Source organism: Olea europaea, chromosome 16 (genome assembly GCF_002742605.1).
Source record: "Olea europaea var. sylvestris chromosome 16, O_europaea_v1, whole genome shotgun sequence".
In the NCBI taxonomy this organism is placed as follows: Eukaryota; Viridiplantae; Streptophyta; class Magnoliopsida; order Lamiales; family Oleaceae; genus Olea; species Olea europaea.
The window spans coordinates 12,389,705-12,410,438 of record NC_036252.1 but is presented as its reverse complement, the minus strand read 5'-3'; the positions used below and the strand labels follow the sequence as shown (position 1 = coordinate 12,410,438).

The window sequence follows — 20,734 nt, the reverse complement described above, 5'->3', positions numbered from 1 at the left end:
AACAAAAGATTTGGTTAAAATGTTGAAAAAAAGTCATGAAACATAAAAAAAATTTAAATTTTTTAGTTGGATGTTTGTGTAACATGCATTTTAATATGATCTACATGAATATCATATGCTTGATTGATTAAATTTATAGGATAAATTTTGCATGTAATATTACCATTTTTAATTATTTTTTATTTAATATTTTTAAGTACCATTCATTGTATATATCAGCATAACATTGACAATGAAATATTATTATCATAGTTAGTTATGTATAAAAGTAAACTAATATATTTTTAAAAAATTAAGGTAGTATTTTGAATTACATTATTTATCTCAATTAGGGATCACTAAGGGTCTACGTGACATGTGATATGCTAAGAAATAATAAGATCAATTAAGGGGACGTTTGTTTCCCATTTTTATAAAAATGAGAATGAAGAATATAGTCGTTATGGACCCCACACAAGATCTTGAAATTCAAATTTGATGACTTGATGTGATGGATAACAGTCATATTTTTTATTTTAATAAAAAAAGAATGGGAAACAAACAAAGGCTAAATGTATAAATATTAGACATATCTTACTAGTTTTATCGTTTAATACTACATCACAAATTGATCGCCATTGATAAAAATTAATGGCGCGTATTTCTCCATTTTTTTTGGTCAAACATATTTTGGAAAATTACTTTCCGAAAATATCATATAAACGCTACATATGTAGCTTGTCAATCATCTTGAAGCTTTTGAATCAAGTTGTTCAACACGATTTAGGAATAGATAGTTCAAATCTTATCACTTTCGACTAAAATGAATTTTCTACGTATTAAATTTTGATGAGAAAAATTAAATTCGACTTACCTATGAAAAGTCACAAGGAAAAAATAGTTATATATTTCGGTAGGCTATATCAATAGAAATCAATAAGCAAGAAGCAACTAGAACTTCATTCGCATAATATTCAACATTCAAAAGTTGTTAGGTGCCATAGATATGTGTTTACTATAAATTGACAAGTGATGATCCAAAATGTAATTGTTTTTTTTTTTTAAATATTTTTATATACAATCCTAGTTTTAAAATATATTTAATTGTGGATATTAATTAACTAAAGCAAACATCTAATCACCGGACAACCTAAGAAAGAAACCAAAAATAGTTTTCTTATCGTTAACATTAGAAAAATCAAAGCTGTTAAAGTTATATATATATTAATGGGATGATATTATGGGTGCCACTGAAATAAAAATAGTCAAAGTACAACAGTACTGTACAGATTATTCAAAAAATTTCTTTGGGTTTCCGTTTGAGCCGTTATTCTTTTCGTTATCTATCTATCCACCCGGTTGATTGACGGTTTATACATACAAAAAGAGGGAATCTGGATCAAATTCTAGCAGTAAAAATTACACCTTGTTTGTGTACTGTTTGTACAAGATTCAAGTGCTTGAAGTTAAAGATGCTGCGCAGAATCACTGTTGTTTCGTGGATTCTTGCAGTTTTTTGTTTCATTGCGGAGGCGCAGGCGCAGGCGAAGGTGCCTCGAGAAGAAGGTGAGCAGTTGAGTTTGCCCTCATGCTTTGCGAACATGTAGTTATTTTTCCGGTTCGTGAAAGAAAAATTGAATGAAGGAGAATCCAGATGTGTGTTAAATTCCTCCTTCCAGTTGATTTTCTCTCAAAGTGTCTCTAAGAACAAAAAGAATAAAATATTAGTGAACAGAGAGAAATTTGCCATTAAAAGAGGTCTGAATTTATTTCTTGGTTGTTTATTTTATACTTTTATGATGTGGGATTCTAATAGAAAAACAGGTACTGGAAATATGGTTTGGGTTGGTTGAGAAGATGTAGTTTACTACCTTTAACCAAACTACATATATAATCCTCATCGTGAAACATTGAGCGAAGTTGCTCGAGGAATTTGATGAAATAGAGATTCTCAAATGGGCAAAAAATCGAAACAAGAATTATGAACTCCCAACGTTTAGTTGATATAGATAAACATCTATATTAAACATTAAAATTAGAAAAATCCCTTGAAGTTTCTGCCTTCTGTTCATTAGCCTTATAATATTTTAGTTAGGAACAAATAATCTAGGCATGTAACCTTTACAGTTTAACTTAGTCATGAAGTTGAGATTCGCTTACATTGAAAATTTTAGGGTCATTTTACCAAGTTGGTCTCATGCAATATGCTATTGATTGTTTCTTACTTATTTCCATAATAAATTCGGCTCGTGCAATACACGAATCATTGTTTGATACTTATCTCCGTCGGAAGTTTGGCTCATGCAATAATTCGTTCTTTGATACTATTCCCCTTGACATCTCTTAGTAAATGCTCTTCGACAAATCGTCACTACAATGGGCGCAACGAACTGGAGCTTCAATGGTGATACATGTGAAGTGGAGGCTGTTGTACCATCGCCACCAAGTGCGTCTGAGGGTTATGTTGAATGTAACTGCAACTTTAATAACAACACTGTCTGCCATGTCACGGAAATGTATAGTTTCCTCCTCTTTATCAATTCCTATATAATTTCTGTTTTATGCGGAAGCTGTATCGTCTCTTTTGATATCTTAAATAGTACTTTAATAAATTTGGGATCTCATTATTTTTATAACTAACTGATAAAAGCATTGTGTACTAAAATCAAATATCATCTCCTTGCACATTAATTAGACTGTAGACCTTTGATTGATCCATGTTGATTGGTAAAACTTGTTTGTTCATCAAGCATGAAAACAAGTATATAAAGAACGGAAAGTAACACAAGATTTATCTTGTTCAATCAATATAAACTGGAGTACAACAAACAGAAATAAAGTCTCTGAAATCCCCAAATTCCTAACTTTTAGACAGCTAAGTAAGATCCCAGTGAAAATAAATTCCTTGCATGTTTATTTGTGAAACCCTCACGTCCATACATAAGTATAAATTCAGCAATGGGTCACATCTACATTGCACAGGCTCTGGCCTCCACCTCGTACGACTAATTGAAGTGGGTGCAACCAAGTCTAGTAAACATGTCATCCTTTGTTTTGCTTTAATTGCTTCTTAAAACATGGTAAATTGTTTAAGAGGCTGGCCTAACTAATTCAGGACATGAAGAAAATTTCTTGGCACTGCTATACCATGGTATCACCTTGGTTGTGTGAGAAGTATAAAGTATAACTGCTTGTAAGGCCCCGGGGTAGATACTAATACTGTGAAGAGCTTGGACTTGTGGAATGGACCATGTATGATCATTTGTGATGTCCTTGCCTTCCTTTGAATGGAAAGTTGTTGTCGCATTGCAATTAGTCATTAGAGGATAGTGATTGGTTCAAAAGGATTTGAGTAGTTCCAGCTTGTCAAGAGCAGTGCTTTTTTTCTTATTATTACTGTCAAGGCAAAGCTAGCATGAATTTCATATTATTCCGTGGCAGTGCTTTTTTGTATTTTATCTGCATTTCCATTTTTCTTTGAAGAGGTATAGTCCCGTTATAAGTCTTCTCCTATATTGATATGGAGCTTAATGCTTGATTCCATATCCACTTTTTGCAGTGTGATAAAGGGTTATAATCTCCCTGGAGTTCTTCCACCCGAACTTGTGCAGCTCCCCTACCTCGAATTTATGTAAGAGGCCCCTAATCTGGTTTCTATTGAATTTAACGTTATGCCGTATGGAAAACTCATGTACATTTTAATTAACATTTTGCTTACAGTGATTTTGCGTACAACCTCTTCACTGGTACAATCCCACGAGAATGGGCTACAACACAGTTGAATTCCATGTATTCTCCATTTTTTACTTGCGGCTTAATTATAATAGTTAATGGTTTCTTTGAGAACTGATTGTAATCCCAGAATTTTGGTGCAGCTCTGTTCTTGTAAACCGGTTATCAGGACAAATACCAACGTATTTAGCAAACATGACAAATCTCACTTACATGTATGTCTTCTATTGAACTTCCCTTAATTGTTTTATTGATACATTTGGTTATTGGAGCCTGGTAATTGGGTAAAAATTTGTAAGGTGCTGGTAACACCAGGATTGATGTAGTTGACAGCAATTTACATATTAGTTTATTAGTTTATATTTATCTTAAAAATGGGGATGGATCTGTGATTTACTTCTCATTAATTCTGGAATAAATATTATTGTACTTCCCTTTGTTTTTTGTATTTGTTTTTAGAAAAGATAATAACTTGTCCAATTCTACACTTTTAAGTAATTTGATTGTGAGATTCGATCAGGAACCTTGAAGCAAACCAATTCTCCGGGGCTATTCCATCAGAACTTGGGAGATTAATAAACTTGAAAACTCTGTAAGATTTCACGTTTCTTATGCATTATATGCTTCAAATGTGATAATAGATTTATGGTGGACAAAACAACATCAGACTATTTTAGTATAATACGCAAATAATTGATTACAGGATCTTGTCAGCCAATCAATTGACTGGGAATCTGCCAGCATCATTTTCAAGGCTAACAAATTTAATTGATTTGTAAGCATATATTCTATCTCTGGCAATTCACTGTTTGAAAATTTTTGCCATGTTCAAACAGTTTTTCCTTTTCTACTACAGTAGGATAAGTTATAACAACTTAAGTGGACCAATACCCAACCTTATTCAGAACTGGAAGCAGCTTACGAAACTGTAAGATATTTATGTATAAAAAATTATTTTTTGAAGATTCAATAGATGGATTGTTTATTCACAATATATATATATATTCTCTGTTTAAATGATCAATGAAGAGAAATGCATGCGAGTGGATTAGAGGGGCCCATTCCTTCACAAATATCTCTTCTGACTATGTTAACTGATTTGTAAGTATACCAACTCCGTGGATTGATTGGACTTTTCATTTTTACTTTACATATTTTGTATTTTTCTCTTAGTGCAAGTTCTCTGCTTACAAGAGTTACGGGTGAATTTCCCTATACAGGAGAATTAGTGACATTAAAGGGCCTACTCAGGAATTTCCTATGCTGAGGAGTAGTACAGGCCTAGAAATCCTGTATGCTGAATAAATATTTCAAATGGAAAGTATTCTTGTTTATCCTTCATGCTCTCTATATTACTAAATTATTCTATTCTTTGATTTAGGGTATTGAGAAATTGTAACATTTCTGGAATAGTCCCTGCATATATTTGGAGACTTAGAGTTCTGACAATGCTGTGAGTGACTAAACTTCAATTTAAATAAATATTAGCGTCTTAGTTTGTGTAATTGTATGGTTGTCTCTTGGGTACATGATGGGCAACAATTGTTTTGGCATATTTAAATAACCAGATCTGCTACTGGCCTTCTTCTTGCTTCTTTTAATTGCTCGGTCATTGAATACCTGTACTGTTGCCCCGTTCCGCAGAAACTGTCTTGACTACTAGTTTCGTAAATCTTCTCTACTGAGAATGATTCTGGTTGGCTAGAGTTCTGCTCATTTAATTTACTATGCCACCTTACCCTGGATGCTAAAAGACCTTGTTTTTATGTTCTTTCTTCTCCTTTTATCTTTCATATAGTTAGTTGCAGACTACATAAGATGTTTATAGAATGTCTCCTTTCTTATTTATCTCTTCATTGTAAATTATGAACAGGGATGTCAGTTTCAATAAGTTAGAGGGGGAGATTTCAAGGGATATTGCAAGAAAACTGATTACTGTGTGAGTCCAACTTAAATTCTTTTGCTTCATTTGGTTGGTATTGCCAGTCAGTGTCTGCAGTTTTACAGTAAATGTGAGTTAAAACAGGACACTGCCTTACCCACTACTTGCATACTCACTATGATATTTTTTGTAAACAGGTTTGCTACTGGCAACATGCTGAGTGGAAATATACCTGATACAATCTTGAAGGATGGAACCAACATGTATGTACATTATTTGTTATTGAACTTGCTGGATATTCTGCATATAATTTCTTTCTATTTCTAGATTACTAGTAGAGAGCCTATTGATTGTGGTGTGTGATATAGAATAATGAAGTTTAAATTTGATATATCAAAATTGTCAAGTATATTTATGACTTAGCATGGATGTGATTTCCAATAGGGAAGCAGTAGACTTGCATCAAGGTACCACAACGAGTCCTTATCCTTTTGCTATAAGTTATAAATGAACTACTGAGACATATCAAATATTAAGTATCTTGGCTGATACGTGATATAAGTTAAGTTGATGAAACTAAAAGGGGAATAAATTGAAAATAATAAAACCTTGGAGTAGCATTTTGGAATTTAGGTGTTGGATTAAGTAGAATTAACAAGCATGTGCAATCTTCTTTAATCACAGTAAGAGTAATGATTTCACTAGAAACTCTGGAGAATAATGAATTTCCAAAAGTAAAAAAGTATTTGAGGAGAATGTAATGCGTAGGGCAAGAGTGAATTTAACTAATCAAGAAAATTAACATGGGTTTCATGAGATCTTATTAAATGGTAAGCTTGAAAAAATGGTTGCTAGACAATTTATGCTATGTCGAACCAAGTGTTGGACTGTTAATGGACAACATTTCAATAAGATGAATGCAACAGAAATGAAGATGTTAAGATAGACGTGTAGCCATACTATACAATAAAATAAAAAATGATGATATACGCGAACAAATAGAGGTGTTGCAAGTTGAGGTACATTGAGGCAAGTACGACTCAAGTGACTGGGTCAGTTCTTGCATGGATATAAAGAAGTCATGTTAATGGTTAATGATCTCTCTCCCTAATGGTTTATATAAATAGTTTTAGAACCTAGAACATGTTACAAAAGTGAAAGTCAAACTAGAATTAATATGGCTTGACGAGGTTGGAATTTTATTTATTTATTGTCAATGGACATTTCAGTAGTCATAGCATTGGGTCGAACATAATGAAAAATAACTATTCATGTAACTGATCCCTAGATGCTTGTTCATTTTTATTTGAACTGTATTCCCTTCTTAATTGTGAACGAGTCAAATTCAGAGGCCAACAGAATTTGCTTGGAAGGGAATGTGTTTTTATAGCATTGCTACATGATCTATCTTTTATCTGTAGATGCAAAGTTATTCTCTAAATTATTTAGTAGCTCCCTGCAAAAGATTAAGCTGTTTACTCTTTCCGCATATATCGACCAACTAATTTCATTTGTTGCCATCATTCACAACTTAAAAGATGCTTGTTAGTCTACATGTATAATTTGAATTATCTAATGATGACACCCACCTTTATTCACTCTGTGCAGTGATCTTTCTTACAATAATTTTACTTTGCAAGGCCCGGAGCAACCTGCTTGTCAACAAAACATGTTAGCAAATTTATTTATTTCCTCCTTTATAATTTAGTTATCATGCAATTTCTAAGATGTTTACAACTTTTGTGGCTGCCTAATTTTCTTAAGTAGGAATCGAAACGTTAACTTGTTCAAGAGCTCGTTGACTTTAAACATGAGGTAAGATGCATTTTCTTGTTTCTGATCTTAGTAAATATAATGGCCAATATGGGAAAGAAAGCAATTTACAATTACAAAAGAGTTTTATCACCTAAATGATGAACATCTTATTCTAATTGTTTCTTACTCAACCAGCAACAGGCGGCGGATGCTTCCTTGCTCAAAGGATGTAGCCTGCCCTAGATGTATGTATGTTCTCTTTTTCTTTATATGGTTATGTAGACTTTCATATTGCCATTGATGTTATGTGTAGTTAGTTTTTTTTGTGACCTTCAATACTGTTGATATAGATTATGCATGGTTTTCTAGCAATGATATACTTTATTTTATCATCAAAATGAAGTTTTCTTTCTTCTCTTTTACCCTTTGTAACCTCAATATACCAGGGATACATCTTCATCTCACCATAAACTTTGTGCTTGTACGGCAGTGCTTTTCAGTTCTTATATAAGTTGTGGTCTTACGAAATGTATTGATAATAAAGATAATAAATTGTCAATCCTACACAATGGGTCAATAAAAAGTATGTTTGATCAGCTTAAAAAAATGGTTATGATTTGCCACACACTCATACGATTCTTATCTCGTCCCAAATACTAAAGTTATGCCGAGCCTTAAATACGTCATAGTTTTTGTTTTGGCCGTAAAGTCATTGACCTTCAAGTATTTTGTTTAGCAATTTGAGAACTCACCTCTTTTACAATTATGCATACACAAGATTTTTTGTTCATTGGCAGTTTATATAAGAATTTCAGTTGCCATTGTTTTGTTAAACCTGCATGAAATTGCGTAATTTACCAAGAAAAATCTTTCTTGTGGCAGATCAGTGTTCCCTACATGTTAATTGTGGTGGGAATGATTTGATTGTAGAAGAAAGCAATCGAAGAGTCACTTATCAAGGAGATATGTATGGTGATTCTGCAAGATATTTGAGTAGTAGTCAATGGGGCTTCATTGGCACCGGGGACTTCATGGACGAGCCTAGTTACCAAAATTCACGTGCTATTATACATACGCCAAATCCAAATCTCTCTGATTTGTATAGTACAGCACGTCTTAATCCTCTTTCACTTACATATTTTCATTATTGCCTGGAGGACGGGAGTTACAATGTGAGCCTGCACTTTGCTGAAATACTTTTCACAAATGACAATACATATTTGAGTCTTGGAAGTCGGATGTTTGATATATACATCCAGGTAGTTTGCATATTTCTTTTTCTTCTACAACTAGGTAGTGTGTATGTCTGTGAATGAAACTTAAAAAGTGTTTTTTCAGTTCACTTGTATTGTTTTCACGATCCTCTTTCAATTTCAGGAAAAATTAGTCTGGAAAGATTTTGACATTGAAAATGAGGCTCGAGGAGCACAAAAGCCCGTGACTAGACATTTTAATGTCACGGTGACAGATAATAGCTTGGAGATCAGATTTTACTGGGCTAGCAGAGGGACTGTACGAATTCCTAATAGAGGAGACTATGGTTCCCTTGTATCAGCTATTTCGGTTAATCCAAGTGAGTAGTTGACAATTTCTTATTGTAATCCTGTCTTTGTTTTCTTGTTATTTTATGATTGTGCAGTTAAAGTAGTATAAGAAACTAGATATGCTAAATTCTGACTTTTGTTATCCTGTGCTGTCAAAAAAGTTTAACCTTGGTTTAGTTTGTTAAATCTTTTAGATGTAGGTGCTCATTCAATATGATACAAAAGTAGTAAAGGTTTTGGGATTAAATCTCATTGCTCTCCATTTATGAAAGTTCGTGTGCTCAACCTCCTAAAAAGATACATCTGGTGTTGGTGAAATAAATATATATAAAGTTCTTACTTGGCTCATGTCTGATTTTTATTTTTGGGAAGTGATTTTTTTGGGAGAATGTGTGGTAAAAAAGTATGGAAAAGTTTTGAGTACACATGTAAAATTATTTTATTGGAAGAATGTATGTTGAAAATGAGCTTGACAAAAAGTGACTTTGAAAAAATTAAAATCAAACAAGGGCTTAATGATTATTTAATTCATTTTACAAGAACTTATTCTCTTAAAGGGGGAATTATTCAATGTGCTTCATTAATTTTTCTAAGGTCTTCAACTTGCTTCTCATTAGCTGGATGCTTCTCAGATTTATACGAGGCTACCAGCTATATAGTGTCTGCTTGCTTTAGAAAATTGTGCACAGCTAGATTTCCCAGGCTTCTGCACAAGATATAATCCTAGATATGATGATAACAAAGAAAATTTGTATTAAAAAGTGAAGATTATAATTGAATCTCAAAAGTTATCATAATAAAAACTGGATCGTCTTTCCTTTTTAACAACTGACCTCTTAGTTAAACCCCATTTTCAAGTTAAATTCAATATAATTAAACAAGTGGCAGAGGATCTAAGGTCATTAATACATCTCTTGTCTGCTCAAGTGCTATATGCCAATTTGAATGGCATAACTGTATTCATATATCCTATGTCCCCCCAAGTTATCGAATTTATATTGTATAGCTGTCTTATACGTTAAATGTATCTGAAAATGTCCCAGGGAACTTGTTGACTTTATTCTTTAAGCTGTCGATAACAAACTTATGGATACTCATGGAATGTTTATCAGATAAGCCAAAGTTCAAATTACACTAGAAAGACCTGACCTCCAAAATGTAACTAGCACAATTTTTTTAACTGTTTGTGTTTATTTATAGTAGCCATGGTGCCTATATCTTATTTGATGCATGAATGTTGGAAAATGCAACACCTACTAGTATCAGATGAATTTAAAGAAAATTAGATATACCTTTCACTTAAATGATTTTTGTTCCACAAATTTCTATTTTTCTCCTATGCAGATTTCAAAATATGTTCAAATGGAAGCAAAAAGAATGTGACTGCTTATATCATAGTTGGAGTTCTGTCAGCATTTGCTATTTTCATGATACTTGGCATCCTTTGGTGGAAAGGCTATTTGGGAGGAAGAAAACGAGCAAGAACAGGTGATGTCTATGATTGTGTAAACATAAGCAGATTTGTAGATGGTTATTTCAGTTTGTGCATATCGGTCAAGTTGAATGTTTTAGTTTAAAAGATCGGTTGAGTCATAAACAATTTCAGTTCTTGTACATTAGGCCTTTCCTACGAATTTTTTCCATATTTTATAGCTGCTATAGTGCAAATTCTTTGTTTTTTTTGGTTCAAATTTTCCGTGCCTCTAGAATATTTGTTTGATCCGAAAATGCAAAAATGAAAAAACAAAGGCTTATGCTGACACCATGGGACATCCACCTTAATGATTTTCCTTTTTTTATTTTATTTTACGGGGACAGGTTTTGAAGATCTAGAATTGCAAACAGTTGCTTTTAGTTTGAAACAAATTAAAGCTGCCACTAACAACTTTGATGCTGGAAACAAGATCGGAGAAGGTGGTTTTGGTTCCGTGTACAAGGTATTGTTTTTGGTGAAAGATAATTAATTCCGTCTTCATTTTCATCATTCATATTTCTGATTGGCTAACTGGTGTAGGGTCAACTATATGATGGTACCGTAATTGCTGTGAAGCAGCTCTCATCTAGATCAAGGCAAGGAAACCGTGAATTTCTGAACGAGATTGGCATGATTTCGTGTTTACAACACCCAAATCTCGTCAAACTGTATGGATGCTGTATTGAAGGAGATCAATTGCTGGTAGTGTACGAGTACATGGAAAATAATAGCCTTGCTCATGTTTTATTCAGTAAGTGTTTGCTTATTCAGTACATATTCGTTTGCATTTTCAATTACTCCCAATAACAATATCTGGTATTGTTCTGGTTTTGAAGAACGTTCAGATTCAGAGGAAAGCGAATTAATGCTTGATTGGCCAACAAGGTTCAAGATCTGTATTGGAATTGCTCGAGGATTAGCTTTTCTTCACGACGAGTCAAGACTTAAAATAGTTCACCGAGACATTAAAGCCACTAATGTGTTGCTAGATGGAGATCTAAACCCGAAAATATCGGATTTTGGATTGGCCAGGCTTAACGAAGACGAGAAGACTCATATTAGCACTAAAGTTGCTGGAACAATGTGAGTTCAACCCGTTTATACAAATATTGATCAACTGCCCTATCTATGTTTTGCCTTGAAATATACTCGTATTTCTCACCACAATTAGGTATTTCTCGTCTTGATTGCAGAGGATATATGGCACCTGAATATGCACTTTGGGGATATCTAACTGACAAAGCGGACGTTTATAGCTTCGGAGTTGTGGCTTTGGAAATTGTTAGTGGCAAAAGCAACAATAATTACATGCCAAGCCACAATTTTATTTGCCTTTTGGATTGGGTACTAAAAACATCCTTTGCTTCATCATTTCATCGTACTTCCATATTCTGTACCACATTTGCATGATAACATACAAAATTCTTGCACACTGTTTCACTACAACATAATTATATTGCAGGCTTCTCACTTGCAAGAAAGTAAAAATGTAGACGAACTTGTTGATCCGAGGTTGGGTTCTCGAGTGAACAAAGACGAAGTAGGAAGAATGGTGAAAATAGCGCTTCTGTGTACGAACGTAACACCATCCATAAGGCCTACAATGTCCGAAGTAGTTCAAATGCTTGAAGGAAAAATGGCAATTCCAGATGTCATCCCAGAAGGAAGTATGTATACAGATGATATGAGGTTTAAAGCCATGAAAGACTTCCATCGAGAGATGCAAAATGGAAGTTCTAGTGGAAGCCAAACTCAAAATTCAATGACAATACGAACAGATGCAGGTTTTTCTTCATATACCACCGATCCTCACGAAATCACAAGAGATACAGTGTCTTATTGAGTCGTGACATTATTTGTTTGCAACTACATCTTTTCGATGGAATTGGTATCATGTAAATTTGTAATTTAAATTCGAGTAGCGAAGAGCTGTGTGGAAATACTAGGTATTTTTTCTTGTTCTGGTTTGTTGTAAAAGAATCACATTGATATTTAGAGTACACTTTCAAAACTAACAGCATACTATGTATTGATGGTGTAATTTTTGTTTATCTTTTCAGTATAATAACATTCATTTTAATTTAATGATTTTTCCTTTTTCTTTAGAAATTGATCTTTCTATTATTTTCCTCAAAGTATGAGTTCATTCCCTTAGAAGGATGACTTTGTTTTAGACTATAAAAATACCATCTTGCTTGTAAATCTCAAGATCCATGTCCCTACCCAAATATTTGATTTTCTATGTATAATGCAAAATTACAAATTTATTAATATTAATTTAAGTAAATTAAATTATTCAATTAATACGTTAGAGTATTTATAATTAAACAAGATAATTACTTATTCTGCTCTAAAATCTGGTCGGTTCTTTCATTTTTCTCAAAAACATACAGAATACAAATGTAAAGGAATTGTTTTATTTTTTAAATTGTATAATCATTTAATACTTAACAATTTCAATAATTATACAATTGTTATAGAATAGAGAGAGAGAGAAAAGAAAGTAGAAAAGTCAATAAACTTGGGTATATTCAATAGATAACCAAAATCACATACTTATAAGGAAGAAATAAGGTGGCAAGGGACACAATCGTCATAATAACTAGGGTTGTAGGAGTATAATGATCAGTTGCTAATAAACACATAATTTACATATTTTTCTTAAATGACACATTACAAAATATATGCCTCATTAAAACATTGTCCAGAAAACTCATCAATGAGACAAAACTGAACTAAAGAAACAGAGTACAACTGCACCCTTGATTTCAATCAATGAAAATTCTCGTCTCGAAACATCCATGTCTTGAACATCAATGCCTTCAATATTACAATTATGGGGAATCATGTTTCCTGTTATCTTGTTTATAGCCTTCAAGCAATATCGTATTCATAGATAAAATTTATCAATCTTTGTTGTCTTTAGTCATATGATGATTTGTTGAAAATAGATTATGTTGATCTCTTCGTGAGTCGTACACAATTTTTAACATATAAAAGGATTATTTTGACGGTGAATGTTTTGTGGGTTATGGACATTATTACACAAAGAATATACTTTGTTAAAACCTTATTAGAAAAAATCTCATGCATAAAATCCTAATGAAGGAAAAAAAAGTACGTTATTCCTTTGAATACGTCATAAAAATTGTCTCATTAAAAACTTTGTCTAGAAAATTGGAAAAAATCTTGGAAAAAGAGTATGAAGCATATGTACTCCCTCTCATGATAACATTACTTGAATTATATGCTTCAAACACATTAAATCTTTCAAGAATAATAATAATAGTTATACCAAATGAATTGGCTATAATCACATTTCAAAATTCCATGCATTGTCAATATAATGAGATATATACTTGTGATTGCATCCATCACGATCTCTATGAAATTCACTATATTGAGATTCGTGGATTATAAATTACGACTTCATTTTTCGCATAAATATACACCTTTATATTTTCAAACTGCAGGTTTAAAAACTTTAAATTTCTCTAATAAATTCAATTTTATTAGGATTGCGTCCTTTAATTTGGCTAATTATTTATTTGATAGATTTGCATTATTTTGATATCCTCTAGAGATGTTTTTGCTGGTATCGACCAGATGCCCAAGTCGAATGAAGGGCGGAAGAGACAAAACTGGATTGGTGAGAGATCCAACTACTAAGGAACAAGTAATCAAATATGAATTTACATTGCTCCAATTTATCACATAACTAGTGGCCTGGACGTCACTATACCTCATCTTGATCGAGAAAATGCCGTAGGGCACTATTCATAATATGAAGCGGTACGTTATGTGCAAAAATATTGTCAACATTTTTTTTAATTTTTTAATCTATTTCTTTCTCATAGTTATATAATTTATTGAAATAATTCAATTTTCAACATTTTAGGCACCAAACCTCTTCTAGGATTTTATATTTGTGGAAATTACACTAGTCACTACATTTTAAATTAATATTCTAATTTTACATTTCCACTTTTTTCATTCCAAAATTACTACAATGTAGCGAGTAAAATGATAACCATCAAATATATTCACTCTTATCACTAATAAAAGAAAAAAGCTGCAATCACTCCACCAGACGTGACTTACCAAACAATACACATAAGCCCCCACCCATAACCCTCCACCCCAAAGCATGCCCAACAATTGTTGTGATTCTCCGATCACGAGAAGAGAATAAAAGAGGAAAAACAATTCTATTTCTACTTGAATAGAATTTACAACGGAGTTTACAAACTAAAAAAAAAACTCTCAAAAGAGTCTCTCTAATCTCTCTCTTTTTTCTCTCTTCTCTATCCTATTTTTCTTCCTCTCAAGTGACATTATAATTCTCTTTATGATAGCTCATATTTATAGAAAAATCTTGGCTACAAACCATCATAAACTTGTGGCCAAAAACCAATCAAGAATTGCGGCTAGAGAATTTCATTTCAAATTGTCTTCTTGCATAGATTTCTTCTCCATTAAGCAATTGAAGTTGTGGCCGTCAAAAGGTGGAGAGTTTTAATTCAAATTTTCTTCTTCATCCATGCATGTGGATTCTTGTACATTAAGAAAATGAAATTCAACAATTTCGACTGGAAGAAGCTAGAAGAAACTTGATTAATATGCGGCTGGAACACATCAATTCTCTCCCTCCAGTCGCATTTGAATCAACTGCTATCTGACAACCAACCCAACTATGTCTCTGCATAGCTCTAGCTTCTCCCTTAGAACCACCTTTGTTAACATATTTATTGGATTCTCATTTGTGTGAATCTTTACTAGTCTCAACAGCTGTTGATCCAACACTTCTCTTATCCAATGATAGCGAGTGTCAATGTGCTTTGTTCGAGAGTGATACATTGAGTTCTTACTCAAGTCAAGAGCACTCTGGCTGTCACAATGTACTTTATAATCTTTCTGCTTGATCCCTAGTTCTTGGAGAAATCGCTTTAACCACAACATTTCTTTACCTGCTTCTATCGCTGCAATATATTCTGCTTCTGTTGTAGATAAAGCAACACACTTTTGTAGTCTTGACTGCTATGAAACAGCTCCCCCTACAAAAGAGTAGAGAAATCCTGATGTAGATTTTCTACTGTCAAGATCTCCCACTATATCTGAATCTGTAAAACCTTCCAAGATTGGATCAACTCCCCCGTAGCACAGACATATCTTTGATGTACCTCTGAGGTACCTGAGAATCCACTTAACTGCCTCCCAATATTCCTTTCCATGATTAGAAAGAAAACGACTCACCATGCCTACTGCATGGGCAATATCTAGCCTTGTACATACCATGGCATACATCAGGCTTCCAGCTGCTGAAAAATAAGGTATCAATGACATTTCCTCTATCTCTTTCTTGGATGAGGGGCATGAATTTTTGCTCAACTTGAAGTGGTTAGACAATGGAGTGTTGACAGGTTTGGCATTATGCATGTTGAATCTCTTGATCACTCGTTCAACATACTTCTCTTGGGATAGCTACAACCTTTTATTATTCCTATCTCGAGTTATGTGCATTCCCAAAATCTGTTGAGCTGGGCCTAAGTCCTTCATGTCGAAGAACTTGGAGAGTTCCTTCTTTAGCTGCCTGATTTTTGTTGCATCTTGTCTGATGATCAGCATGACGTCTACGTACAATAGAAGAGCAACAAAATTGCCATCCGAAAAGTGTTGAATATAAACACACTGATCCGCAGCTATTCTTTTATAGCCTTGAGTCACCATAAAAGAGTCAAACTTTTTGTACCACTGCCTGGGTGCTTGCTTAAAACCATATAAGCTCTTCTTCAGCTTGTAAACGAAGTTTTCTTTCCCTGAAACTTTAAAACCTTCTGGCTGCTCCATATAAATTTCTTCATATAAATCACCATGAAGAAATACTGTTTTGACATCCATCTGTTCAAGCTCTAGATTCAGACTGGCTACTAATCCAAGGATAACTCGAATTGAGACCATTTTTACAACAGGTGAAAAAATCTCATCAAAGTCAACTCCCTTCTTCTGAAGAAATTCTTTGACTACCAAACGGGCTTTATGTTTTACCACCTTTCTGCTGCCATCTTTCTTGAGCTTGAAAACCCATTTATTCCTTAATGTCTTCTTTCCCTTCGGAAGCTCAACTAATTCATATGTTTGATTTTTCTGCAGTGACTCCATCTCATCCTGCATTGCTTGTATCCACTTGTCTTTGTTTACATGAGTTTGTGCTTCCTGAAAGCTCTCTGGTTCTCCTTCGTCAGTGAGCAAAATGTACTCTGATTCTAGATATCTCGTTGATGGAATCCGTCCTCGTTCTGATCTTCTTACCTGTGGATCGTTGATTTCAGGAGGTGCATCATCATCTGGCTGATGTGATGGTCCAACAACTTCTGATGAAGAGGATTGTGACTCCCCCTGACCAATATCCCCTTCTTCATCCTCTTGTTCTGCTTCAGGCATTTCCTCATGTACATCATCGTTATCTATGGTGAATTGTGTTGGTGTTGGATCTGTAGCAATATTTTGGGCACCAAAATTAGAATTAGGAGTTATTGTGGGCTTTTCAATGTCTTCTAATGTTTGGTTTTCATGAAACACTACGTCCTTGCTTCTGATGACCTTCTTTGTCTTTGGGTCCCATAATCTGCATTCAAATTCCTTATCTCCATAGCCTATAAAGATACTGGAGTGGTTTTTACATCTAGCTTTTGTCTTAGCTCATTGGATACATGTGCAAAGGCTAAACAACCAAATACTCTCAGGCGAGAGTAGGAGGGATATTTACCAGACCATAACTTCCACCTAAATTTAAAAATTCAACGGTACTGATGGTGATCTGTTGATCAAGTAGCAGGCGGTTCGAGCAGCTTCTCACCAAAATGGCTTTGGCAGTTTAGCCATACTTATCATGCTTCTGACCTTTTCGATGATCGTCCGATTCATCCTTTTGGCGACTCCATTATGTTGTGGGGTACGTGGGACCGTTTTCTCATGTCGAATGCCGTATGTCTTGCAATAGGCATCAAACTCTTTGGAAGTATACTCGCCTCCATTATCTGTGAGGTGACATTTCAGCTTCTTTCCTATTTCACGCTCTACCATGACATGAAATGATTTGAAGTAATCCAATACTTGGTCCTTTGTCTTCAAGAAATATACCCACACATTTCGAGAAGTTTCATCAATGAATGTTAAAAAATACTTGTTACCGACTAGTGATTCAACCTCCAAGGGACCACAAACATCAGAGTGTACTAAATTGAGCAACTCTGATCGTCTCGTAGAAGAGAAATTGAAGGAGACTCTATGTTGCTTACCAAATAGACAGTGACTGCAAGGATCTAGCGCAGCTTCCTTGGCAACTGTGATTAGCTCCTTCTTTGACAAAGTAGACAATCCCTTCTCACTCAGGTGACCAAGTCTTTGGCGCCACAAATTTTGAGAAGGTTCACGTTCTACTACGTTGAGGCTATCCACATGCATTTTCACATGAGTCTTGTATAAAGTGCCACATATATGTCCTCGAGCGACAACCATGGAACCTTTCATCATTTTCCATGTGCCATTGCTAAATTGATTGACATAGCCCTATTTGTCAAGGGCTATCCCTGAAAGTAGATTTAGCTGAAGATCAGGTACATGTCGAACATCCTTCAGGGTTATTTTACACCCAAGGTTCGTTTATATCTGAAGATCATCAATTCCCACGATCTTAGAAGAACTGGTATTTCCCATCTTCACTGCTCCAAAGTCGCCGGCTTTGTATGTTGTGAAGAAATCTCTATGTGGAGTGGCGTGATAAGATGCTGCAGTGTCTACCACCCACTCAATATCTTGGTTTGAGACATGAAGACATGTCTCCTCATGGATGGAGCAGATAGCCACCTCCTCAGAAATAGTGACTAGTGTCTCTTCTTCCTTATTTTTCGATTGCTAACTGTTGTGGCCTTGCTCTCGTAGTAATTTTCTGTAGTTCTTCTTCAAGTAGCCCTCCATACCACAATGGTAGCACTTATAAGTAGGCTTCCTTTCATCTATGGATCTACCCCTACTTTTGCTTCTGCCTCTCCCCCTGCCACGAACGCCTCTTTGTTGTCTTCCCCAGTTCACTTTGACAAGGGCATGTGATTGGTCCGTGTCTACGTCTTTTCTTCTGGCCTCTTCATTAAATATGGCATCCTTAACCATAGACATGGTAAGTTTGCCATCAAGGGTTGAGTTGCTAAGAGATACTACTAATGTCTCCCAACTATCAGGAAGAGAACTTAAAAGTAGTAAGGCTTGTATTTCATCCCCAAGTGGCATCTCCACAGATGACAATTGGTTTACCAAGCTCTGAAATTCACTGGTGTGCTCAGCAACTGAAGTTCCACTCTTTAACTTCAAATTCACTAAACGCCTCATCAATAGGGCTTTGTTTCGAGCGATCTTGGCTTGGTACATGTCCTCCAGATTCTTCCAGAGGGCATATGCATCTATCTCCTGTGCTACATGGTGAAAAACACTATGGTCAATCCATTGTCGAATTTGACCGACAGTTTTTCTATTTAGCTTCTTCCACTCCGCCTCCTTAGTAGGATCGGGGTTTTCACCTTTGGTTTCCAAGGGGTCATACAAATCCTTACAACTAAGGAGGTCTTCCATCCGAGGCCTCCACAGTGTGTAATTGGTGGCGATGAGTTTGATCATAGCTCCTGATGAAGATTCCTCCATTGACATCTTGACTTGCAAAAGCTTTATCAAAAACTACGAGGGTTAATTGATGAATCAAGTTCTGATACCACTTGTTGTGATTCTCTGATCACGAGAAGAGAATAAAAGAAGAAAAACAATTCTATTTCTACTTGAATAGAATTTACAACGAAGTTTACAAACTAAAAAAAAAAAAAAAACCTCTCAAAAGAGTCTCTCTAATCTCTCTCTTTTTTCTCTCTTCTCTATCCTATTTTTCTTCCTCTCAAGGGACATTATAATTCTCTTTATGGTAGCTCATATTTATAGAAAAGTCTTGGCTACAAACCGTTATAAACTTGTGGCCAAAAACCAATCAAGAATTGCGGCTAGAGAATTTCATTTCAAATTGTCTTCTTGCATAGATTTCTTTTCCATTAAGCAATTGAAGTTGTGGCCGTCAAAAGGTGGAGAGTTTTAATTCAAATTTTCTTCTTCATCCATGCATGTGGATTCTTCTACATTAAGAAAATGAAATTCAACAATTTCGGCTGGAAGAAGTTAGAAGAAACTTGATTAATATGCAGCTGGAACACATCAAAAATCCCTAATCCTCATCCCGTCCATTACATCAAAGATCAAGAAATAGGTGTGATGCCTAACACAAATAATACCCATGAAATGAAATCTTGCATCCCAGGTTATATTAACAAAATTACGAACAAATGTTGAATTTGAAATCCTAAATTAATAAGAAATTTTATGGGAATATCGATTTCACCAAAATGCAAAAATAAGAACAGTTCGCAGTTAAAGAATAAACATTGTAGATAAGTAGAATTGTAATCTTCTTACCCAAAATCCACATTTCGAACTCATATCATATTGATGTACAATGATATAATCACATTGCAAAACTAAAATGAAAAGGGATCAAATTTTATAAAGCCTGAATGATAATTTGAATGTCCTGTTGTCACATAGACATAAAATTCAACATTTAACAACCAACTAGGCTATTAACCACAATTTATTATAGAAGGTTGATACCTGTGGTGTTTATCCGACACCACCGTGAATTATGGTAAACAGCGAGCATGCATGAGACATCGTATTCCAAGTTTCTTAATGGCCATCATTGCTAGCTTCATCCGACTTTGAAGTGCCATGTCCTCACTAATTAATTTTCTTCTAATTTAGGTCCATTTACAAAGTAAAATTGAATCCGTCTTGTAGCATTCTTACACAATGTTGAGGATATCTTGGGAAGCTCCAATATTTTCACTACAAGTTAGGTACAAATGTGGATGTTGTCAAATAACAGAAATCATAAGAGGATTCTTTTTTTTGAGAGGTAGAGATGTTTTTATCCAAATATAAACCATACTGTACAAACTATGCATTAAAAGAGGATGAAACAGATGTGAACCAGATGTATCAAGACAATTAGAAAACACACCGTGGAGAAGTTCAGCAGCTTGAACTATAGAAAAACCAGCTCCTAGTGCTAAAGGAACATATGCAGAAAGAGCAAAATAATGTATAGGATGGAGAAAGACAACATTAAAAAAATATTCCAGAACTGAATGTATCTCACTGTAGAAGATTGATTCTTCATATCCCCACATTTGATGTTACTGTACAACAAAAGATTGATTTTGAATTTGAATCCGAACATTTCAAGAATTTTCAATTAATTCCTCCCATTTTAAATCT

General features: G+C 34.4%; 1 protein-coding gene across 4 annotated transcripts; it reads left to right on the top strand.

Annotated features, from left to right (window-relative positions):
- The first annotated feature begins 1,233 nt into the window (after positions 1-1,233).
- On the top strand, positions 1,234-12,417 carry LOC111412147 (probable LRR receptor-like serine/threonine-protein kinase RFK1). Of its 4 annotated transcripts, none has more exons than XM_023042937.1 (24): positions 1,234-1,545; positions 2,327-2,495; positions 3,539-3,610; positions 3,700-3,768; positions 3,855-3,926; positions 4,232-4,303; positions 4,415-4,486; positions 4,568-4,639; positions 4,741-4,812; positions 4,932-5,003; positions 5,093-5,164; positions 5,585-5,650; positions 5,791-5,856; positions 7,202-7,264; positions 7,361-7,408; positions 7,550-7,593; positions 8,231-8,607; positions 8,726-8,921; positions 10,237-10,380; positions 10,711-10,829; positions 10,907-11,117; positions 11,203-11,449; positions 11,560-11,710; positions 11,829-12,417. In XM_023042937.1, the coding sequence occupies exons 1-24, from the start codon at positions 1,452-1,454 to the stop codon at positions 12,207-12,209; spliced, it is 3,021 nt and encodes a 1,006-aa protein (XP_022898705.1). In that variant the 5' UTR covers positions 1,234-1,451; the 3' UTR covers positions 12,210-12,417. The 4 variants fall into 4 exon arrangements, with proteins under 4 accessions (XP_022898705.1, XP_022898702.1, XP_022898703.1 ...); XM_023042934.1 differs by having other exon boundaries at positions 7,544-7,593; XM_023042935.1 differs by having other exon boundaries at positions 7,358-7,408.
- Positions 12,418-20,734: the final 8,317 nt, after the last annotated feature.